Source organism: Carcharodon carcharias, chromosome 21 (genome assembly GCF_017639515.1).
Source record: "Carcharodon carcharias isolate sCarCar2 chromosome 21, sCarCar2.pri, whole genome shotgun sequence".
In the NCBI taxonomy this organism is placed as follows: Eukaryota; Metazoa; Chordata; class Chondrichthyes; order Lamniformes; family Lamnidae; genus Carcharodon; species Carcharodon carcharias.
The window spans coordinates 30,955,173-30,975,763 of record NC_054487.1 but is presented as its reverse complement, the minus strand read 5'-3'; the positions used below and the strand labels follow the sequence as shown (position 1 = coordinate 30,975,763).

Here is a 20,591-nt window from a genome sequence, read left to right as displayed (position 1 = left end):
TAGCTTTAGTCTCTTCTCAAACGCTGTAACCTGTTGTGCATTGGCAACATACTTTTTATTTCAGATTTATATTTGCTTTGCAATGGTGAACTACGTTACTCACAAAGGTTTTATTTCATTTGGGGAGGTACAACATCAGGAGAGAATCCTAATACCACGCCATCAGGCAACGATGTACGATTTGTTATTTAAGGAAGAATTGGGAAAGCTTACAGTATATTTTCATAGAGATAACACCTTCCCTTTAAGAATCACGGCTGAGAAATGAATGACTAAGGATTTAAATAGAAACTTTAGAGCCCAGCACTCTCTTTCCGTCCTCCTATTGTCCAAATCACGTGCTCGGTTCAACGTTCCTGCAGCGACGCAAAGTGGGCGGGATAAATAAACGCCAACCAACTGAAAAGCGCCCGCTGCATCATGGGAGTTGTAGGTCTGCTTTTTGCGTGTTTCAAACGAAGTAGTGCACCAATGCCATCAATAGAAATGGAAAAACTACGTTTCCCAACTGGCTGTGCGCTGCGTGTCGCGCATGTGAATGGGCTGCCTTGAGCTCGAGCGCTGAGCTTCTCGGTAAGTGCCAGTCAGTGTGCGAAAGGCAGTGTGTCCGCCATTTACAGTTGGGAGGAAGAGCTTGGAGCTGATATACCCGCTTAATTACCCAGCTTCACCTCCCCCCTCCTCCGCGGGGGGCTCGGGTATTCATTGTAGTTGTCTGTAGAAGAAAAAAGTTGGTGATTTTTTTTTCCCTTGTTGAAAAATCGATTCCAGTGTGAGAGAGCAAGAGAAGAAGCCGGGATGTTACGTATGTGGACAGCTCTGCAGTGAGAGCCTCTCCCCGGGCAGCTCGACCTTACCCTGGGGTTTTCTATTGTTGCTGCTTCCAGGCCTACTCCATCTGGCAGCCCGGACTTGTGTTGCTTGTTTGAATTTTGCTGACTTTTTTTAAACTATAGACATCGCATCCATTTTGAAAGCCTGGAATAGCAGAATCTTATGGCCATCGACGGAACAGTTGTGGCGCTGTACATTATCTGTGTTTAAAAAAAACGACTCAACATATTCCCCCATAACTGTGGAATTGCTCTGCTGTTGAAGGAACAGACGCTAGCAATATCGCTGTGAAACGGATTGTTGCGTTGATTGCTTTTCTTTATGGACGTTTTTAAGTATCTAATTTTTGGGAGCTTATTCGAGAATAAGGGACTATTTTTGGCTCAGTTTCCATCGTTAGATTTTTTCATTTTAAATTTCTCTATCTCCCTTTTGAGAAATGAAGATTGGATGAAAAGTGTTCGGAGATTTTAAATTAAGGATGGATGGATCACATCATTTGGTCCACGTTTATGTCGCTGCATCGCAATTGATTGAGTTGGACAATATTGTGTCTCTCTTTATTTTTTATAAAGGAACGCTTCTGTTCCAGGGACCCGACCCTTTGCACAAATATAGTATGGAATTATTTTGACTCTATAAAGAAAATCGATTTGCATTTGTCTCTTTTCGTAGTTAGTACTGTTTTTTTTTGCATTTCAATCATTCGCTTGGCTTTCTGTCTTGCGTTGAAATCTTGTTTAAAGAAACCACTGCATTTTTTTTGTTTTGGAACCTTTTGGGAATCGAGGTTTTTGTGGCAATGTCGGAAAGCGCAGACAATGTTGGGTCTTTACTGCGCCCCCCTAAAAATGGTACGAATTCCAGTTCGGATACGACAATAGGGGAACGTTTTGGAGTAAGTTTGAGAAAAAAGGAAGAGTTTAAGGCTCTCAAGAGACGGAGACATACTATGGACAAGGACAGCAAAGCAGAGCACCAACGTTTTATCAGGAGGAGTGTGATCTGCGATTCCAACGTTACTGCGTTGGACCATCTGCCCAGTAAGACCTGCATTATTGTTTCTCCACCCGAATCGGATAATGCAGCTACCTTAATAGGCAGTATCACCAATAATAACGAAGCGCAGGCTCCAGTACAAGCAACGACTGTTGACTCGGTCACAGCTGCAGCTACCATAGAAAAATGCGAGAAGTGTACTGATGGCAGTACGAAAGACGGAAGCACAGTCGCTGGAATTGGCGATGAACCGCCGAGAGCCACCGTCCGTTCACCCGATGTCGATGTTTGCAATCATGCCGGGAGTACAACCAGTAGCAGCATTATCAGCAAAGAAAGAAAAAAACAAAAAACTGCCCCAATTAAAGAGGAAGCCGAGTTGAAAGTCAACGAAGATGACAGTGTGGAGGAGGCAAGAAATCTTGAGAGGAAGGCGCAAGAGGATAATGAAGAAATAGAAACTAAGGCTGTGGCAACTTCCCCTGATGGGAGGTTTTTGAAGTTTGACATAGAAATTGGGAGAGGATCTTTCAAAACTGTCTATAAAGGTCTAGACACAGAGACGACAGTGGAAGTAGCTTGGTGTGAATTGCAGGTAAGTTTCATGCTTCTGTGGAAGTTATGTTTGCATTAATTAGGAAGATTGGCCGCATTCTTTAAACCCCTCCTTGTTGCATTAGTGCTGGTCCTGTCGAAGGAACTATAATAGTACCAAGGGTTGATGCGACATTTAGGGCAAACTTAAACTGGAATCTGTCAATTAATGCACTTCTCATATGGTAGCATAGTTTCAAAAGTATAAACCAGCTTTTCAGTTTTTATTTTTAAAGAAGGGTTGACTACCAAAGTATTTGAATAACTTCAGTTCAATTCCATTAAAAGCTGTTTGATTTTCTTTTCCTGATTTTCATTCCAACTTTTTGTTGCTCAGATTTAGTTTTGGTAATGGCCTTCTGATATTGAGCATTGGCTGATTCGACGGTTGGTGCATCACATTGAATGTTTGCACAAGAATAATTCCATTAGGGATGGCTAGATTATAATCTGAATTGGGAACCTTTTTTTTGCCCTTGACGTGGGATGCTGAGGCCATTGGATTTCTACGATCACCACTGCTGAATTCAGTTAATAGGATAAACTGGATGTTAGACCAAGAACATTCCTATTTCTGTGGCTCAAGTTCTTCCTTATAATTGAGTTGTAGTAGAGCCCAAAATGAATGTTACTTCTCGTTCGGTAAGCAATTGTGTAGTTAGTTTCCACGGCGCACTATTGATGTAACAGTCCATGTCAGGGATTGTGCTGTGTGCCTTGTTCATGTATATATTTACATATTTTTGGGTTATTAATGTATTTGGTGAGAAATGACAAAACTGACAGGTACATTTTTGTTTAATAAAGGAAAAGCAATAACGTTATTTGTTTGTGATGATGGTTGAGGGGAAAATATTCGCCTGGATATTGGGGAGAACTCTCCTGCTCTTCTAGTAGTTCCATGGGATCTTTCAAAACCACAGTAGGGCAGACAGGGCCTCAATTTAAAATTATTCAAAAGACAATATCTCCTAACAGTGTGGCACTTTATTTTAGTGCAACGCTGAGGTGTCAGCCTGGATTATGCAGTCAAGTCTCTAGAGTGGCACTTTAACCCACAAACTTCTGATTCATATTTTTAAGAGGAGGATTTGGGGAAGGCTAAAAATGCCAGAAGAACCTGATCAGAGCAGGTACACAGAGGTCTGGTTGAACTCCATGGCAGGACCTGCAGCATTTTTCCCAAACATTGCACACTTATTAACTGACCAAATTACCGGTGGCTTGGAGGTAATGCCCTGTGCTAGTTTTGGTTGGTTGGTTGGTTGGTGTTGGAGGAGGGGGGTGGTTGGGGGGGGGGTGTGTGTGCAACTTCTTAAAAGCTTTTATTTATTGGCACTATGTTAATTGTATATTTTGCTTTTGACCAATATTTAAAACAAAATATTGATGTAGTTTGCAGAATTCTGCATAATTACACTGATCTTGCCCTTCAATGTGCTTATCTATTTTGATTCAGTCTAGGTGAAAAATTCAGTTGTGTATAATTGGCAATCAGTTGGCAATTTAGAGGTATCAGAAATATCAAAATGGATACGAAGTTTGAAAGTAAGGCCCATGTATGTTATACAAAATATACAATGGTTTAGGGGTGCAGTAAATTCTTGGCTATCTAACTGTAGCCACAGTATCACTTGCAATGGCTTCTCTTCCTACTCCTGCACCAATACATCTGGTGTCCCCCCCAAAGATCTATCCTTGGTCTCTTCCAACTTCTCATGGACATGCTGCCCCTTGGTGACATCATCCCAAAATAGTGTTTAGTTTTCATGAGTTAGCTGATGAGCTCTACCTCATCATTCCTCTGCTATTGCTGCATTATTAGACTGCTTATCTGACATCCAGTACTGGATAAGCAGAAATTACCTGAAATTGCATTTTGGGAAGACTGAAACCATTGTTTTCAGTCCCTGTTACAAACTCCATTCATTAGCTAATGATGCATTCCTTTCCCTGGCAATTGTCTGACACTAAACCAGACTGTTTGCAATCTTGGTGGCATATTTGACCCCAAGATAAGCTTCTGACCATGTTTGCGCTGTCACGAAGACTGCCACCACCTTCCACCTCCATGACATTAGCTGAGGTGGGCAGAGTCAGGCAATCTGCGACTGAAACCCTCATCCGTACCTTTTTGTTACCTCTAGACTTGTCTATTTCAGCACATTTGAGGCAGTTTTTCCAAACTCTCCCATAAACTTGAGGTCATCCAAAACTTTGCCCATATCCCAACTTGCAACAATCCTATTCACCTATTATACTTGTGCTCGTTGCCTGCATTGGCTCCCGGTGGAGCAGCATTTTGCTTTTAAAATTCTTAACTTTGTTATCAAATTCTTCCATGACTCTTTCTCCTTGCTATCTCTGTAACCTCCTCGAAGCTCTCAACCTCTAGATATTTGCACTCACCTAATTGTGAATTTTGAGCACCCCTGATTTTAGTTGCTCCACCATTGGTGGCCCTGCCTTCACCTGCCTAGGCCCTAAGCTTTGAAAATATTTCCCTAAACCTCTCTGACTCTCTACCTCACTTTCTTCCTTTAAGATGCTCCTTTAAAACCTACACATCGTTTGGTCAAGCTTTTGGCCATCTACCCTAATATTGTTTTGTGGCTTGATATCTAATTGTGTTTTAACATTCCTGTGAAGCGCCTTGGGGCGTTTTATAATGTTAAAAGTGCTATATAAATATGTTTAAATTTCTGAAGCTAAGTGTCAGTTTTTAAAATCTTCAAGGGATAGTTAAGCTACAAATGCTAGCTGATTTCCCATAGTGTTGCTTGTGATGAGTCAGAGGATGCTGTAGAACTTTGAAAATGTGGTGAGAGTCATTTGAACTAAGTGGATAGTGGTCTTCAAGGAATGCCTACCTTGAAGAAGTATTGCTCTTCTTTCCGACAGGATTTCCGTATCTCTCTTTTGCCTTGTTCTACCTTCTCCACCCCCCACCCACCCACCCACCCAAAACCAGCTTATATTTCACCTCTCTTCTATTTTTACTTAGTTCTGTTGAAGAGTTATACAGACTTGAAACGTTACCTGTGTTCCTCTCGGCAGATGCTGCCAGACCTGCTGAGATTTTCCAGGTATTTTTATTTTTGTTTTGGTTAGTGGTCAGTTAGTTCAGCAGGATATGTGGACAGTGGTGAAGTGCTCTCCAATGGCTCCAGTTTTTCAGGAACTAAATTATGAACATAGAACTATTATCTGCCGTGACACACCTAAAATATGAACCCAATGGTGTTTCTGATAGGTTATTTTATAAGGACAGGAACATTATGGCATATGATGCACAATACCTTGTTGTCTGATCCTTTTAAGGCCACATAGTCTTGTAGCTGAGTTCAGAGTTTAATTGCTTTTCAGCTACTTGTCTTATCAACAACTTGGCTTTTTTTGTACAACTAAGTGTCTAAACTTTTGTGGTACGTTACAAAAACACTTGTAGTGTAATGCAGAAATTTGAGTAGGATGTAGAAGCGTGACAGGAAACCCAGAATATATAAATTACCAACACTATTACTGTTTTTTGGAGATCTTGTGACACTCTGCTCTTTAAATTTTATTCACAATGTAATTATTTTCTGCCAGTGGTATGCCTTTTCCTGGAGGGGAATAAACCGTAATGTCACATGGTGTATGCTGTACTGTGCAGCAATATAGTTTTGGGGTGTCTGTTTATTCCAGTCTGGCTTTCAACTCTATACATATATACAAAATATATATTTTTAAGCCATGTTAGGTATAATTTTCCGGCATGATTTAAGCTACCAACCATTAGTTTAGGCATTGGTCATTTTCCTTGAGGTAACTGAAATATTGGTTGACAGGTGGCAGTCAATTTGACCCTCTAACAGGCTTTTAAAAAGTCTGTATCTCCTGTTCCATTTTTACAAATTGTAATAAATTTCACTTTCTCTCTTTTCTCTCTCCCACCCCCTTTTACTTTCTGATGATCTTCCACATTACTTCTTCAGTTGAAAAGATGTGCTCGCTTACTTGGGTGTTTGGATGAGCAATCTGGATAATTAGTCTTTATGTTTGGGTTCCTTTGAGGAAATAACAGGCCTCGCTTCCAGGCATTCTCCTAAATGTATAGCCAACACTGTTCAATAATTGGAATTGTAATCCCACTTCTTGCTATTTTCCACAGTGAGTTAAATTCTTTGTAATGCATCAATTGTGGATTTTGCTAATTAAAAACTGATAATTCAACAATATTTTTTATCTTCAATTGGTGAAAATGATGTTGGAAGGACATGCTGATTATTGCTTGGCAAGGTATTTTATTTGTATGCTAGTGACAAATGGAAGAGGTATGGATAACATCAGGTGACATCTGGTAACTGAAGAATTGCAAATTAATTTTAACACGCATATTACAAAGATATAAGGACAACTCCTGCAGTTAAGATGGTGACATGAGAACTTAGGTTGACCGATTACTGTGTATTTAGTGAGTCATGTATGTGTATTAGAAAAGCAATGTACAAAGGGATAGATTAACTAGTGTGCCACTGAAGTTTATGGCTCACTATGTATTTTGGTGTCTCAAGCATGTGGTTAGTTACAAACAGCTGAGAATCTGTTGGAAGGTTTGGGTGAATGTCGCAAATCATTATATTTAAAGAATTGAAGCTATATTTTAAGAGTTTAGTTTTAATTCATTTGGGATGTGGGCATCGCCGGCTAGGCTAGCATTTATTGCCCATCCCTAATTGCCCTTGTAAAGGTGGTGGTGAACTGCCTTCATGAACTGGTGTAGGTACACCCATAGTGCTATTAGGGAGGGAGTTCCAAGATTTTGACCCAGCAACAGTGAAGGAGCAGCGATATGCTTCCAAGTTAGGATCTTGAGTGGCTTGGAGGGGAGCTTTGAGGTGTTGGGTTCCCATGCATCTGCTGCCCTTGTTCTTCTAGATGGTGGCAGCTGTGGGTTTGGAAGGTGCTGTCTAAGGAGCCTTGGTGAGTTTCTGCAGTGCATTTTGTACATAGTATACACTGCTGCGACTGTGTGCCAGTGTTGGTGGGGGAGTGAATGTTTGTGGATGGGGTACCAGTCAAGTGGGCTGCTTTGTCCTCGAATTTTGTCAAGCTTCTTGAGGTTTGTTGGAGCTGCACTCAGCCAGGCAAGTGGGGAGTATTCCAACAAACTCCTGACTTGTGCCTTGTAGATGGTAGATAGGCTTTGGGGAGTCAAGAGGTGAGTTAATCGCTAAAGGATTCCTAGCCTCTGACCTGCTCTTGTAGCCACAGTTCAATTTCTGGCCAATGGGTTAAATTCCAATAGCTGTTTAGAAATGAAGACAGAAACCAAGACTGACTCCTTCAGACAGAGTTTATTGCTTGTCATAAAACTCTCCACAGACAGCATTAGTCTCAGCTGTTATCCCTTTTATCCAACAAAATGGGCACTTAGTTAAACAACTTAATAATTAGCAATTTAACTTCTTTAACTGTTGCCTTCCCAAACAATGGTAACCTCCAGGATGTTGACATTGGGGGTTTCAGCAATGATAACGCCATTGAATGTCAAGGGGTGATGGCTAGATTCTCTTATTGGCGATGCTCATTGCTTGCCACTTGTGTGGTGTGAATGTTACTTGCCACTTGTCAGCCCAAGCCTGGATATTGTCCAGGTCTTGCTGTATTTGGACATGGACTGCTTCAGTATCTGAGGAATCGTGAATGATACTGAACTTTGTGCAGACATCAGCGAACATCCCCCTCTCCTGACATTATGGTGGAAGGAAGGTCATTGATGAAGCAGCAGAAGATGGTTGGGCCTAGGACACTACCCTGAGGAACTCCTGTAGTGAAGTCCTGGAACTGATGATTGACCTCCAACAACCACAACCATCTTCCTTTGAGCTAGTTATGACTCCAACCAGCAGAGTTTTCCCCCGATTTCCAATAGCTCCAGTTTTGCTAGGGCTCCTTGATGCCACACTCTGTCAAATGCAGCCATGATGTCAAGTGCACTCACTCTCACCTCTTGAGTTCAGCTCTTCAGTCCATGTTCGAACCAAGGCTGTAACCTTTTTTGTGATCTTTGTCTGCTGTTGTGGTGTGGAGAAGTTTATGGTGTAAAATGATACCTCCAGGAACTCTGTGTTCAATGAAGGTGCATCACAAATTTGAGAATAGTATGAACTAGTAGAAATTGTAAGAAATCGTGGTAAAAATAAGCCAGGTTTGCTTGTTTATAGACCATGTATTTTGAGGCGGGGGGGCTTAGGTAGTTGTTTCAATGTTGCAAAAATAAATTGTATTGTGCAACAGAATTTTAAAGACTTAAAATGCTTTCCCTGAAAAAAAAACTCAATCATGCCTATGGCTTGGTGTAATAATTTTGGGGAAGCCTTGATGAAACTTGAAAATGAAATTTCTCTCCTCTGAAAACTGCAGAAATCTATTGCTTCTTGGAATGCGAACTTTGGAAGTATTTCACTGTTCTCAATTCCATGCTTATGTGTTGGGAAATACTTTTGTTGCATAGTCGTTGCAACAGCTGCGTTGCTTAAACTAAGTTTTCAAATAATCTTGCCATGCTGCTTCATGGCAAGAACATTTAGGCTTGAATTTCCTGAAGATGTGATAACCTTACCTTTTTGCCCTGATGGTTTTGTTTGTAAATGGATGAGGAACCTTTGTCGGTGAACGTTACTTGGCTCATTTCTGCTCCGCATGATACCAAGTTACCCACTTAACTATATTTCATAGATCCCTTGAGTATAAGTTAGAATATGTCAGGCTTTGATCAATAGCACTTGTTACGTTTTGGGATTTTTGACTCTTTGATTAAGAAACAGTTAAGTAAAATTCAACAAGAGGCTGAATCCACACTATGCTGCTTTTGGGAATGTAGTTTAGAATTTAGCACATGGGTCCTTGTCTGGATTTTATTCTTTTCTTTGTAATCAAATATGACCACTCAACTTCAACCAACAATTTCTCTTCCAAGCAGTTAAATTCATTATTCTGAACAAATATGTAATAGTACGTGTTTAAGTGCTGGAGTAAATATTCTTGATCAGTGGTGTTCCATAGTGCTAACTTTTTATTTAGCTTATTAGTGTTGTTTATATTGCCTGAATCTTGCCTCTTCACTTCCTTCCCTCTCGATACTTTGCTTTTTTTTCTCATCCCAGGGTAATGTCTTTGTGGTTGTTTTCCTGCTGCAAAACTCCGAAGCAAAGGTTGGTGTTTTGCTGTGATGGAAGCAGTGTTACTCATTGGACCAGAAAGAGTTGGAATCCAGACTAGTTGATTGAAAGATAAATTGTGCACAGCATGCCTCCCAGTTGTATGTTTAGTGTTTCTGGCAGGGTTGTAGGCAGTGCCCCCTCCTTTTTTGTGTGCAGCGTAAACAGTTAAGCACATGGGACCTTTTTTAATTTTTCTGTGCAGCCACAGTATTATAATGATGATCATCACAGGTACTTTTCTTCAACCAATTCACACACCCCTGCTCCCACCCCCTTTGTGGCTCCTAGTCCTGAGAAACATTGATCCCTCACATTAGGAGGGTAATTCCAGTAGTGTACCTTGCCCAACCCAAACCTGCCCTTTTTCAGTGACCCCTCACTCCACCAGCAGAATGCCTTTCCTCACGCCGCCCTATATGGTTAAACCTACCATGCTGAGGATCTATGGCAGGAGGAGTGGTAGAGGAAAACACTCACGTGAAACCATTTTTTCATTGTACTCCTACTGCTTGTCCACTTGGCTCCGCTCTCCCTTGGTGACAGTGGCCTTTTTAAACTGTTTCCGGACTGGCCGAGGCTTCTGTGAAGCCACCCAACATCAGTGGGATCACCAAGACCATCCAGGCTGCAGCTATGGTGCAATTCAAACAATGACTCGTATAGTCAGCAGACATTGACAATGTGTGAAGTTGGACTTCAAGAACTCCATCTAGCTGCTGACGAGGCTATTGTTTGGCCTGTGACTATGCACACCTAAATACATAAATAAAATGTGCAACCGTGCACACACTGGTAATCCAGAAGCTTATCTGAATTGGTCTGCATAAGAACTTCTCTGCTGCACAGCAGTGCAATTTATAGGGAATATTGATTGTAAAGCTGGAGGAGATTATAGAAGTGGGGCTGGTGAGGGTTGGAGTGCTTTTCAGAAAAAAAACAAGGATGAAATTTTTACAATTGAGGTGTTGTAAGACAGGGAGCCACTGTAAATCCATGAGCAAGGGCGAATGGAGCTTGGTGTAATTTAGGACAAGGCAGAGTTTTGGATGTTTAAATTTCTGTAGGGTGCAAAGTGGGAGTCCAGACAGAGGAGCTTTGGAATAGTTGAGTCTAGAGATAACAACGGCACAAATTATGGTTCCAGCAAACAAACTAGTTGAGGGTATGGCAGGACAATTCCACAATCATTAAAACAATGATCTGTCAGCACTTCCTTTGTCCACAATCATAAATGTTTTAAATGTCAAGATAGTTGGAGTCTCAACTTGCATTTGGTTCAATAAGCTCTCAGCCATCCAAAATATCTACTCTCTCTGATTCAAATATATTTTGCTGTGAAGTATAATTCTCTTGATTGCATTAAGGCTGATATAATGAGCCAAGTGGATCATTTTGTAAAATTATATATGACAACTGCCGCCTTCGGTCTTTGTGTTTCCAAAATGAATTTAGCGAAGTAGTCGTTTGTTAGACTGAGATATGGCTATAAATTGAAGTCTTTAAGCATCTTCTCTGTGTCTATACAGATTATTTATCAGTTTAAGATGCACTTTTACCAACATAAGTAAATATTTGATCTTGCTACTTCACCCATTTAATTGGGCCACAGAGGAAGCCTTTCTTCTTGTCCTCATTTTTGACACTCCTAAGAAAAGATCGCATGTATACGACTATGACCCGGGAGCTGACTATTTAAAGCTCATACCTGGTTAGAGGAATTTGGACAGATAATGAGTCAGGCTTTGCTCATTTTGTGAGGTTGGTAACCAGCAGTGACTTTCCCAGTACTAAGATAGTTGTGTTTCTATATGTTTTTACATGTAGGTATCCAAGCTACATAATTTATGCAGAATTTAAGCTTTAAGTATTTTTTAAAAAAGTGACTTCCTATCTTCCCAGTGCGAAAAGACTTCTGGGAGCTGATAGAGAAATTCATGGAACTTCACCCTCTACTTTTCAGCATGCTTCTAGACCTGCAAACACATCGCAGGTATCATTCACCCACATCTCTTATACACCTGAACACCCCTCTTAATTCCCGTCTTCATTTATCATGGATCCTTACAACTCCTTCCCAAGTCTTCAGTGCTATATAGCCACCAGTGGCCCCAGACCTTTGTTGTCGCTTCCCACTGCTCTGAGCTAGTCCGCTGTTTCAAAATTGCACCATTCATCTCTGATTAGAGTTTGATCTCAAGATTAATTCATTGCACTCCCCTCCCTTTCAGTTATATTATTAATAAAATGACAAAATTTGAGATTCCTATCACAGTATTCTATGCTCACCAGCTGTCTTTGCTCATACCACTACTCCCACATCCTAAAATCATGTTACTAATTTAATCTCAGACCCTTAAACCTATTCCCACTACTGATGACCTCCTATCCAGCGCAACCTTTTGCAACTCCCAACATCTGAATAGTCCTCTGCTGCTGCTTTCATATCTCTGGATCAAGTTCCCACATCACGCTACCTTATCACACCCTTACCTTTTACCTTGACTGCTGTAACCTGAAACGACTACCTGAGTTTCTTGTGTTTTTTAAAAAGGTGAAACATGGAGTACATAGCCATTTATTAGAATATGTAGATTATCTTTGCTTTATCGTTTCCATGAGCCTTATCACTCAATTTGATACTTTGGATTTAAAAACCCAGTTTCACTAAATCACCATATATCAGTGCTCCTGATATTGTTGTCTAATATGTAACAGCATATGCTTTGTCTCAACATGAGCAAGGCCACAGAAAGTTTGGTGTTGAGTCTTGCATATGATGCATACTTCTGGTAAATGTAACCCTTTGCTAAAGTGATTTGTGTCCAGCTACATTGGAAAACAGATCAGAATTGAAATGTGAGTGACCATATGAATCACCACGTGTGGAAATTAGTGAGAAAACAAACAAGGGGCATCTATTTCAAAAATTTGTGGAAACAGCCAATTCTGTTAGAAGAATGAGTAAAAAATGGGAAGGTGAATTAAGCTTAAAAGAAAATATCCTTTGTATGTTACGGGGGAAAATGTTGAACAAAGATTTTGAACAAAATATAAACACAAAAGATTGTTTTTCAAAATAAGATAAGTTTACCCACAATACCTTTTTGTCTTTAATGCTTTAAATAAAGTTGTTACTAAAGGCCTCCGCCTGCCTCACTTTATGGTTTGTGGGTGCTGGCTGGGTGTAAACTGGCTGCTGTGTTTCCTACACTACAAAAATGACAATACGTCAAAATTCACTTTCAGTTGGCTGTAAAGTGCTTTTTGATGTGCTGTGATCGTGAAAGGTGCTACATAAATGTAGGCCTTTGATCAGAGCTGCAATGTAAAATAAAAGATTAAGCTAACTAAAATGCTGGAAGTTTGATAATTAATTGCTCAGATAATGTTAATTAATTGCTAACACTATGAATTGAAAGGTTATCTGAAAAAGGCAGAATTAAACATGTCAACCTTTATCATAAGTTACTTGACTCCTGTGACCTGCTGTCTGAAGCCTGTGATCCCTGTGTAGTTTTTAAAAGAAAAAAATTTGTGATTGGGTTATGAGTGTCGTTGGTAAGGTCAGCAATTACTGCCCATCCCTATTGCCTTTCAGGAGGTGGTGATGAGCCGCTGCTTTGAACTGCTGCAGTTCATGTGGTCAGACATGACTATCTGCGGTGCTCACAGGAAGGGAGTTGCAGGATTTTGACCCAATGCCAGTGAAGGAATGGTGATATAATTCCAAGTTAGGATAATGCGTGGCCTGGAGGGGAACTTGCACGTGGTGTGTTCCCATGTCCTTGTTGTAGGTGGCAGTGGTCACTTGTTTGGAAGGTTCTGTGAAAGGGGCCTTAGCAAGTTGCTGCAATGCATCTTGTATATGGTACACATTGCTGCTACTGTGCATCAGGGGTGGAGGAAGTTAATGTTTGATCTTGATAGAATCTGAATCAAGTGGGCTGCTTTGTCCTGGATTATGTCAGGCTTCTTGAATGTTGTTGGAGCTGTACTCATCCAGGCAAGTGAAAAATATTCTAACTCACTCCTGATCTGTCTTGTAGATGGTGGACAGGCTTTGGGGAGTCAGGAGTTGAGTTTGTTGCCACAGAATTCCTAGTCTTTGACCTATTCTTGGAGCTACAGGGTTTTATATGGCTGGCTCAGTTCAGTTTTTGGTCAATAGCAACCCCTTGGGTGCTGATGGTGGGGAGAATTCGGCAAGTAACAGGAGCTGAAATCCCTTGTGAGGAAGACAGAGTTGGAAGGACTTGGTGACTCGCAGTGATCACTGACATCTGGTGGGCTGCTGAGAAAATTCATGGGGCCTGCCTTTGTTGTCTGCCATTTGGTGTGTGGTTTGTGTTCTGCAACAATTTGCCTGTCAGTTGACATTTACCTCGTTAATTCTGGATGTTGGAACATAGGATAGCATTGGCTCCTTTATTGACTCTTGTATAGTAAAATTTCTTTTTGTTTAAAACCGTGGAATCTTGTAGCTTTATTTTCTTAGTAAGTACCTAGGATCTCAAATTTTCAAACAAAAAGTTGCTGCTCCCTAACTGGATCGTACCAATAGTTAGATTCTCTCTTGTTAACTTGTCAGTTATGAGCCCAAGGCACAATATTGCCTTGTTGTTGCTGCATGTGGGCACTGACTGCTTCAGTATCTGAGAAGTCGCGAATGGTACTGAACACTGCAATCATCAATGAACTTTCCCAATTTTGACCTTTATAATGGAGGGAAGGGTGGAGGGTTATTGACGTGGTTGAAGGTAATTGGGCTGAGGACACTATCCAGAGGAACTCTTGTAGGGATTTCTGGGTACTAAGATGATTGACCTCCAACAGCCATAATCATCATCCTTTTTTGCTAGGCATGACTCCAATCAGTGGTGAGTTTTCCTCAATTCCCATTGATTTCACTTTTGCGAGGGCTGCTTGATGCCACAGTGTGTCAAACATTGCCTTGATGCTAAAGGCAGTTACTCTCTCCTCACATGTGGAAGTCAGCTTTTCTCTGTCCACATTTGGACCAAGGCTGTAATGAGGGCAGGGGCTGAGTGGCCCTGGTAGAACCCAAACTGAGCGCTGATAAGCACTTTATTGCTGAGTAAGTGCAGCTTGGTAGCAATATCGACATAACGTAGGAAATAGGAGCAGGAGTAGACCACATGGCCCATCAAACCTGCTCCACCTTTCAAAAGATCATAGCTGATCTTGGGCTTCAATGCCATTTCCTGCTCACTCCCCATATCCCTTAATTCCCTGAGACACCAAATCCCAGCTTTAAATGTATTCAACAATGTCATTTCTCATTATTTCAGCCCTAAATGACTGGCTGCTTTTCCTTAGACTGTGTCCCCATGTCTTAGATTCCCCGACCAATGGAAATTATCTCTGTGTCCATCTTATCAAGCCCCTTCAGAATTTTGTAGGTTTCAATGAGATTGACTCTCATTCTTCTAAACCTCAGAGAATAAACTCAATTTACTCAAATCTCCCATCAAAGCACAACCTCCTCATCCCATGGACCAATTTAGTGAACCTTTGCTGCACTGCCTCCAATGCAAGCACATCAGAGACACATCATTAAATGTGGAGACCAAAACTGCACACTACTCCAGATGCACTTCCACCAAAACCCTGTACAACTGTAGGAAGACTTCCTTAGTCTTGTATCCAATCCCCTTGCGATAAAGGCCAACATGCTATTTGCCTTCCTAATTGCTGGCTGCACCTGCATACTAACTTTCTCGGTTCCAAGTGGAGTCTCTTTGAACATCAAAATTAACACATTTCTCCCCTTTTAAAAGATATTTTGCTTGTTAATTCATAAGACCAAAGTGAACTTCACACTTCCCTGCATTGTTCTCCATCTGCCATCTTGTTGCCCACTCACCTAACCTGTCGATATCTCTTTGCAGCCTCTCTCTGTCCTCTGCACAGCTTTCCACCAAATTTCATATCATCAGCAAACTTTGATACGTTACTCTGTTTCTTCATCCAAGTGATTAATATAGATTGTAAGTAGCTGAGGCCTGAGCACTGATCCTCATGGCACCCCACTATTTACTGCTGCCAACTTAAAAAAGCCCTACTTATGCCAACTCTGTTTCCTATCTGTTAGCCAATACTCTATCCATGCTAATCTATTACCTCCAACTCCACGAGCCCTTATTTTGCCTAGTAACCTTTTGTGTGGCACCTTATGCCTTTTGCAAGTCCAGGTATATGACATCCCTGGTTCTGCTTTATTTATGCTACTAGTTACACCCTCGGTAAACTTTAATAAATTTGTTAATCAGCATTTCCTTTTACTAAAGCCATGTTGATGTTCTAATCATACTATACTTTTCTAGGTGCATTGTTAAGACTTCCTTAATAGATTCCAGCTTTTTCCCAACAACCAAATGTTAGGCTAACTGCCTTGTAGTTTACTGTGTTTTCTCTCCCTTCCTTCTTGAAAAGCAGTGTAACATTTGCTAACTTCCAATTTAGTGGGACTATTCCTGAATCTAAGGAATTTTGGAAAGTCAAACTTAGCACATCCACTATCTCTGTAGCTATCTCTTTCAGTGCTGTATTGTATAGGCCATCAGGTCTGGAGTACGGTTGGGTTTAGTCCCTTAAGTTTCTCCAATGTTTTATCTCTGTTAATTTTCCTCACTCCTCTTGGCCTCTAGGTTATCATCTATTTCTACTATACAACTTGTGTTTTCTACTGTGGAGACAGATGCACAATATTAGTTCAATGCCTCCTCCGTTTCCTTGTTCCCCATGATAATTTCTCCTGTCTTTGCTTTAAGAGACCAAAGTTTACTTTAGCTGCTCTCTTCCTTTTTATACACTTTTAAAAGCTCTTACGATTTTTTTTATATTTCTGGCAGGTTTATTTTCACTGTTTCCTTTTTTTTATCAACTTTTTGGTGGCCCTTTGCTGGTTTCTAAAACATTCCCAATCCTCAGACTTACAATGTTGCAAAAAACAGTAGCAAGCCTCTTCTTTTAACTTAATACTACCCTTAACTTCCTGAGTGAGTCATGGATGGGTCCTCCTTGTTTAATTTTTGTAGAACATTTTGTATTGTTTATTTAAATGTTTCCCACTGTTCACTTACCTCCATATCTTTTAGTCTATTTACGTAACCAGTTCTCCCCTCATACCCATGTAATTGGCTTTGTTTAAGTTTAAGATTTTTGTTTATGATTGGAGTTTAACATGGAATTGAATGGCATTATGGTCATTATTTCCCAGCGGATCTTTTACTATGACGTTACTAATTAACTCTGCTTCATCACAAAACACTAGATCAAAGATTGCTTTATCCCTAGTCAGTTCCATTACGTACTGTCCAAGAAACTATCTCAAACATTCTAAAAATTCATTTTTTAGACCATTCTTGCTAATTTGATTGTCCCAGTCTACATGAAGATTGAAGTCCCCTACAGTTATTACATTTCCTCTTGTTACAGGCTCCCATAATTTATTGTTTAATGCTCTGCACAATGCTATAACTACTGGTTAGGCCTATAAACTATTTCCACCAGTGTTCTGACTCTTACTATTCCTAATTTCCATTGATTTTACTTCATGATCTTCGAGGTTGGATCCTTTCTCACAAATTTCATTGTCATCCTTTACTATCAGTGCTACCCCACCTCCTTTGCTATTCTGCCTTTCCAAAATATTGTGTACTCTGAAATATTTATTTCCCAACCTTGATCACCTTATAACCATGTTTCTGTAACGGCAGTTAGATCTATATCATTTACTTCTACTTGTGTCATTATTTCATTTATCTAATTGCAGATGTTTAGTGCATTCCAACATTCAGTATGACAGTGGCAGGTCTTGGGCTTCAACTCCCTTTCCCAACTATTGCCCATATCCCTTAATTCCCTGAGACACCTTAAAGCTGTTTCTCAACCTGAAATGTATTCAATGATGGTGCATCCACAACCCTCTGGGGTAGAAAATTTCATTGATTCACAACCCTTTGAGTGAAGAAATTTCTCCTCCTCTTAATCCTAAATGATTGGCCCCTTAACCTGAACTCTACCTCCTTGTTCTAGATTCCTTACCCAGGGGAAACTATGTCTGAGTACCTACCCTGCCAAGCCCCTTCAGAATCTTGTATGTTTCAATAAGATTGCTCATTCTCCTAATCTCCAGAGAATACAGACCTAATTTACTCAACCTCTTATCATAGGACAACCCTTTCAATCCCGGGAGCAACCTATTGTACCTTGGCCTCCCGTACAAGCATATCCTTCCTTAAATATGGAGACCAAAACCACGTGCAGTACTCCCAAATGTGGTCTCACCAAAGCCCTATACAACTGTGGCATGGACTTAATCATTCTTGCACGCAAGTCCACTTGCAATTAAGGCCAACATGCTACTTGCTTTCCTTGTGGCTTGCTGTACCTGCATGCTAACTTGTTCATGTATGAGTACACCCAAGTCTCTGAATATCAACATCTCTTTGCATATCAACATGTACATGCTTCATGCCTTTAAAAAATATTCTGCTTTTCTATTCTCATGACCAAAGTGGATAAACTTACACTTCCCCACATTATACTCTGCCACCTTGTTGCCCTTTCATATATCCTTCCTACATCTCTTTGTAGCCTCTCTCTCTATCCTCGCAGCTTGCATTCCCATCTGTCTGGGTGAACTTGTATTTTGGTGCCTTTTCTTTGAGATTATGTAATAGCTAAATATTAAATAGCCAAGAATAAGGTGGAAATTGCCTAATGCCCACTTGATGGCCTTCTTAGGCATTCCCTCTGAGTTGAGGATGATTTGCTTCCAGTCCAGTTCATTGGGCTCGGAGTTGGCTGATAAGTTCAATGCATGATCTGTAGGTTCTGCCACATGCGGTTGCTTGAAGGGTTGGGTAGGTGGGTTGTTTGGAGATTTATGTGCTCCCTCTGGTGCCTCAACTTCACTGCTGCACGTTCCTGACAAAATTTCTTCGATGAGCCTTCTCCATTTTGGTCAGTCACAAGCCAGGGCCTCAGAGCTGGCGGGTACATTTGACATCTTAGGCATGCTTTGAGGGCATCACATCCTCCTGGGAGTCTTCTGCTGGGACCAAGTTCCAAGGCGAGCAGTTTCTTTAGGAGACTGGAGTTCGGCATACGAATGACTCATTGTGCCCAGTAGAGCTGGTTTTGAGTGATTAGTGCCTCAATGCTGAGAATGTTAGCTTGGAACAAGACACTGCTATTGGACTGCCTGCCTTGCCACCCAATTTGGAGGGTCTTGTGAAGTGGTGGTACATCTCAATGCTTTGAGGTGCCTCTGAAATATATAGGAGCATGGTGTTTACAGCTGCCTTAGTCTTGAATTTAAGTTCCTGCCAAGTCATCTCTCTCTTAGGCTGAAAGCTGAGCTGGCATTTGGAGGTGATGATGAATTTTGTTGCCCAGGACTGTCGTCTTTGAGATAAGACTCCCAAGATATGGAAAATGGTCCGCATTTTCCAAGATCTCGCCGTTATCTTGATTGAAAGGGGGAGGTATTTTGCCATGGGAGCTGGTTGGAAGGAGACCTTAATTTTCCATGTGTTTAGTGGTCTACTTGGTAATCTGACTGCTGCTCTCAGGATTCCTCCAAAGTGAGACAGTTGGCCCAGTTTGCACTGCACAGGTGGTGGCCACATTCCACTCTCTGCTTGGAACAAGCCTGTATCTGGCTGCCATTTATTTGTGCATTGCTTGACTATTTTGCAGACCCCCGGAAAGTCTTTATGGGCCCCAGTTTCAGAAATGCTGGTCTAAACTGACAATTCAGTGTCGTGCATTTTTGGTGGTGCCATGTTTTAGATGCAGTGCTCTGGTGGACTTAAATTCCATGGCATTATTTTGAAGAAAAGCTTGCAGCTCTGGCAAGCATTCCTCTTTGAACCATCATCACCAAAGAGCATGTCTTCACGATCCAATATATTCTACATACGTTCAAAATGTTCTGCCTTGCAACATTGAAACAATATATTGCTATTATATTGTTTTGATGTTTTATGGATCTGCTTTATGTGAAGCCCTTTACTGAGGGAAGAGCAGATAGGCAAAGGTAGAGTAGAAGTTATTATTGAAATGCCTCTTTCACAAAATTCATTTTAAAATCTTACATTCTTAAGTTGTGACACTTTTTAAATATAAAATCTTCCCTTGCTCTCCCATCTCTCCTGCTGTTTTTCTCCCAAAGTTTTTGTTTCTCAAAGTGTATCTGTGATAATTTATTTCTCCATTCCTCCACACCTCCCCCCCACTTTGGTTTCAGAGCTGCTTTATCAATAAAATTGTGGCAAAGTTATGTACAACCTTAAGTGAGGCATCCTTGTATAGTTGTATTGTTGAGAAGTGTGACTTTAAGTGAAACATTAAGTGAACCAGATTTTCCCACAAGAATTATTGTATAAACTAGCGTTAGGTTCTTTTATATGTTTCCCTTCAGAGAAAAAAGTTGAAATTCTGCACATTGTGAAATGAAATAGCTTTTATATTTGAAAATTTTATTTTGAAATAAATATATATATGTAAATAAGATAACACTCACCAGTGGTACTTTATTCAGCCACCTGGTTTTGGAGTGAGCAGGCTTCATCCAGCAGCAGAAGATGGTGTTGGTGCTGGAGCAGCTGAAGGAGTTCATGGGATGGAAGGGAAGCAATGTGGATGGGTTGAGGAAAGGTAATGTACTAAAGTCTCAATCATGAAGTATCTTCCTTCTTACTTAGTTAAAGCTGTTTATATGCAATGAGAAGAGGGGAAACCAGATTTAGAGACCTCTCTGTCCAAACACTCTTCTTAACTTTTGCCATCTCCAAAAGGGGGATGTGGGTGGTTATATGTATTGTTATTGTGTGTGAGTGTGGTCCTAAATATCCTGCACTATATTATATCCAAGCTGTTCCTTGAAATTACAGGCACTTGGAAATGACAAACAGCCTTCAAAGCAGC

General features: G+C 40.7%; 1 protein-coding gene across 10 annotated transcripts in view; it reads left to right on the top strand.

Annotated features, from left to right (window-relative positions):
• Positions 1 to 572: 572 nt before the first annotated feature.
• Positions 573 to 20,591, top strand: part of LOC121293192 (serine/threonine-protein kinase WNK1-like) — a 209,452-nt gene continuing 189,433 nt past the window's right edge. For all 10 annotated transcript variants that reach the window (XM_041216001.1, XM_041216000.1, XM_041215993.1 and 7 more), the window contains exon 1: positions 573 to 2,428. In XM_041216001.1, the coding sequence (XP_041071935.1) occupies positions 1,637 to 2,428 (792 nt within the window). In that variant the 5' untranslated portion in view covers positions 573 to 1,636. The remainder of the gene's footprint in view (positions 2,429 to 20,591) is intronic.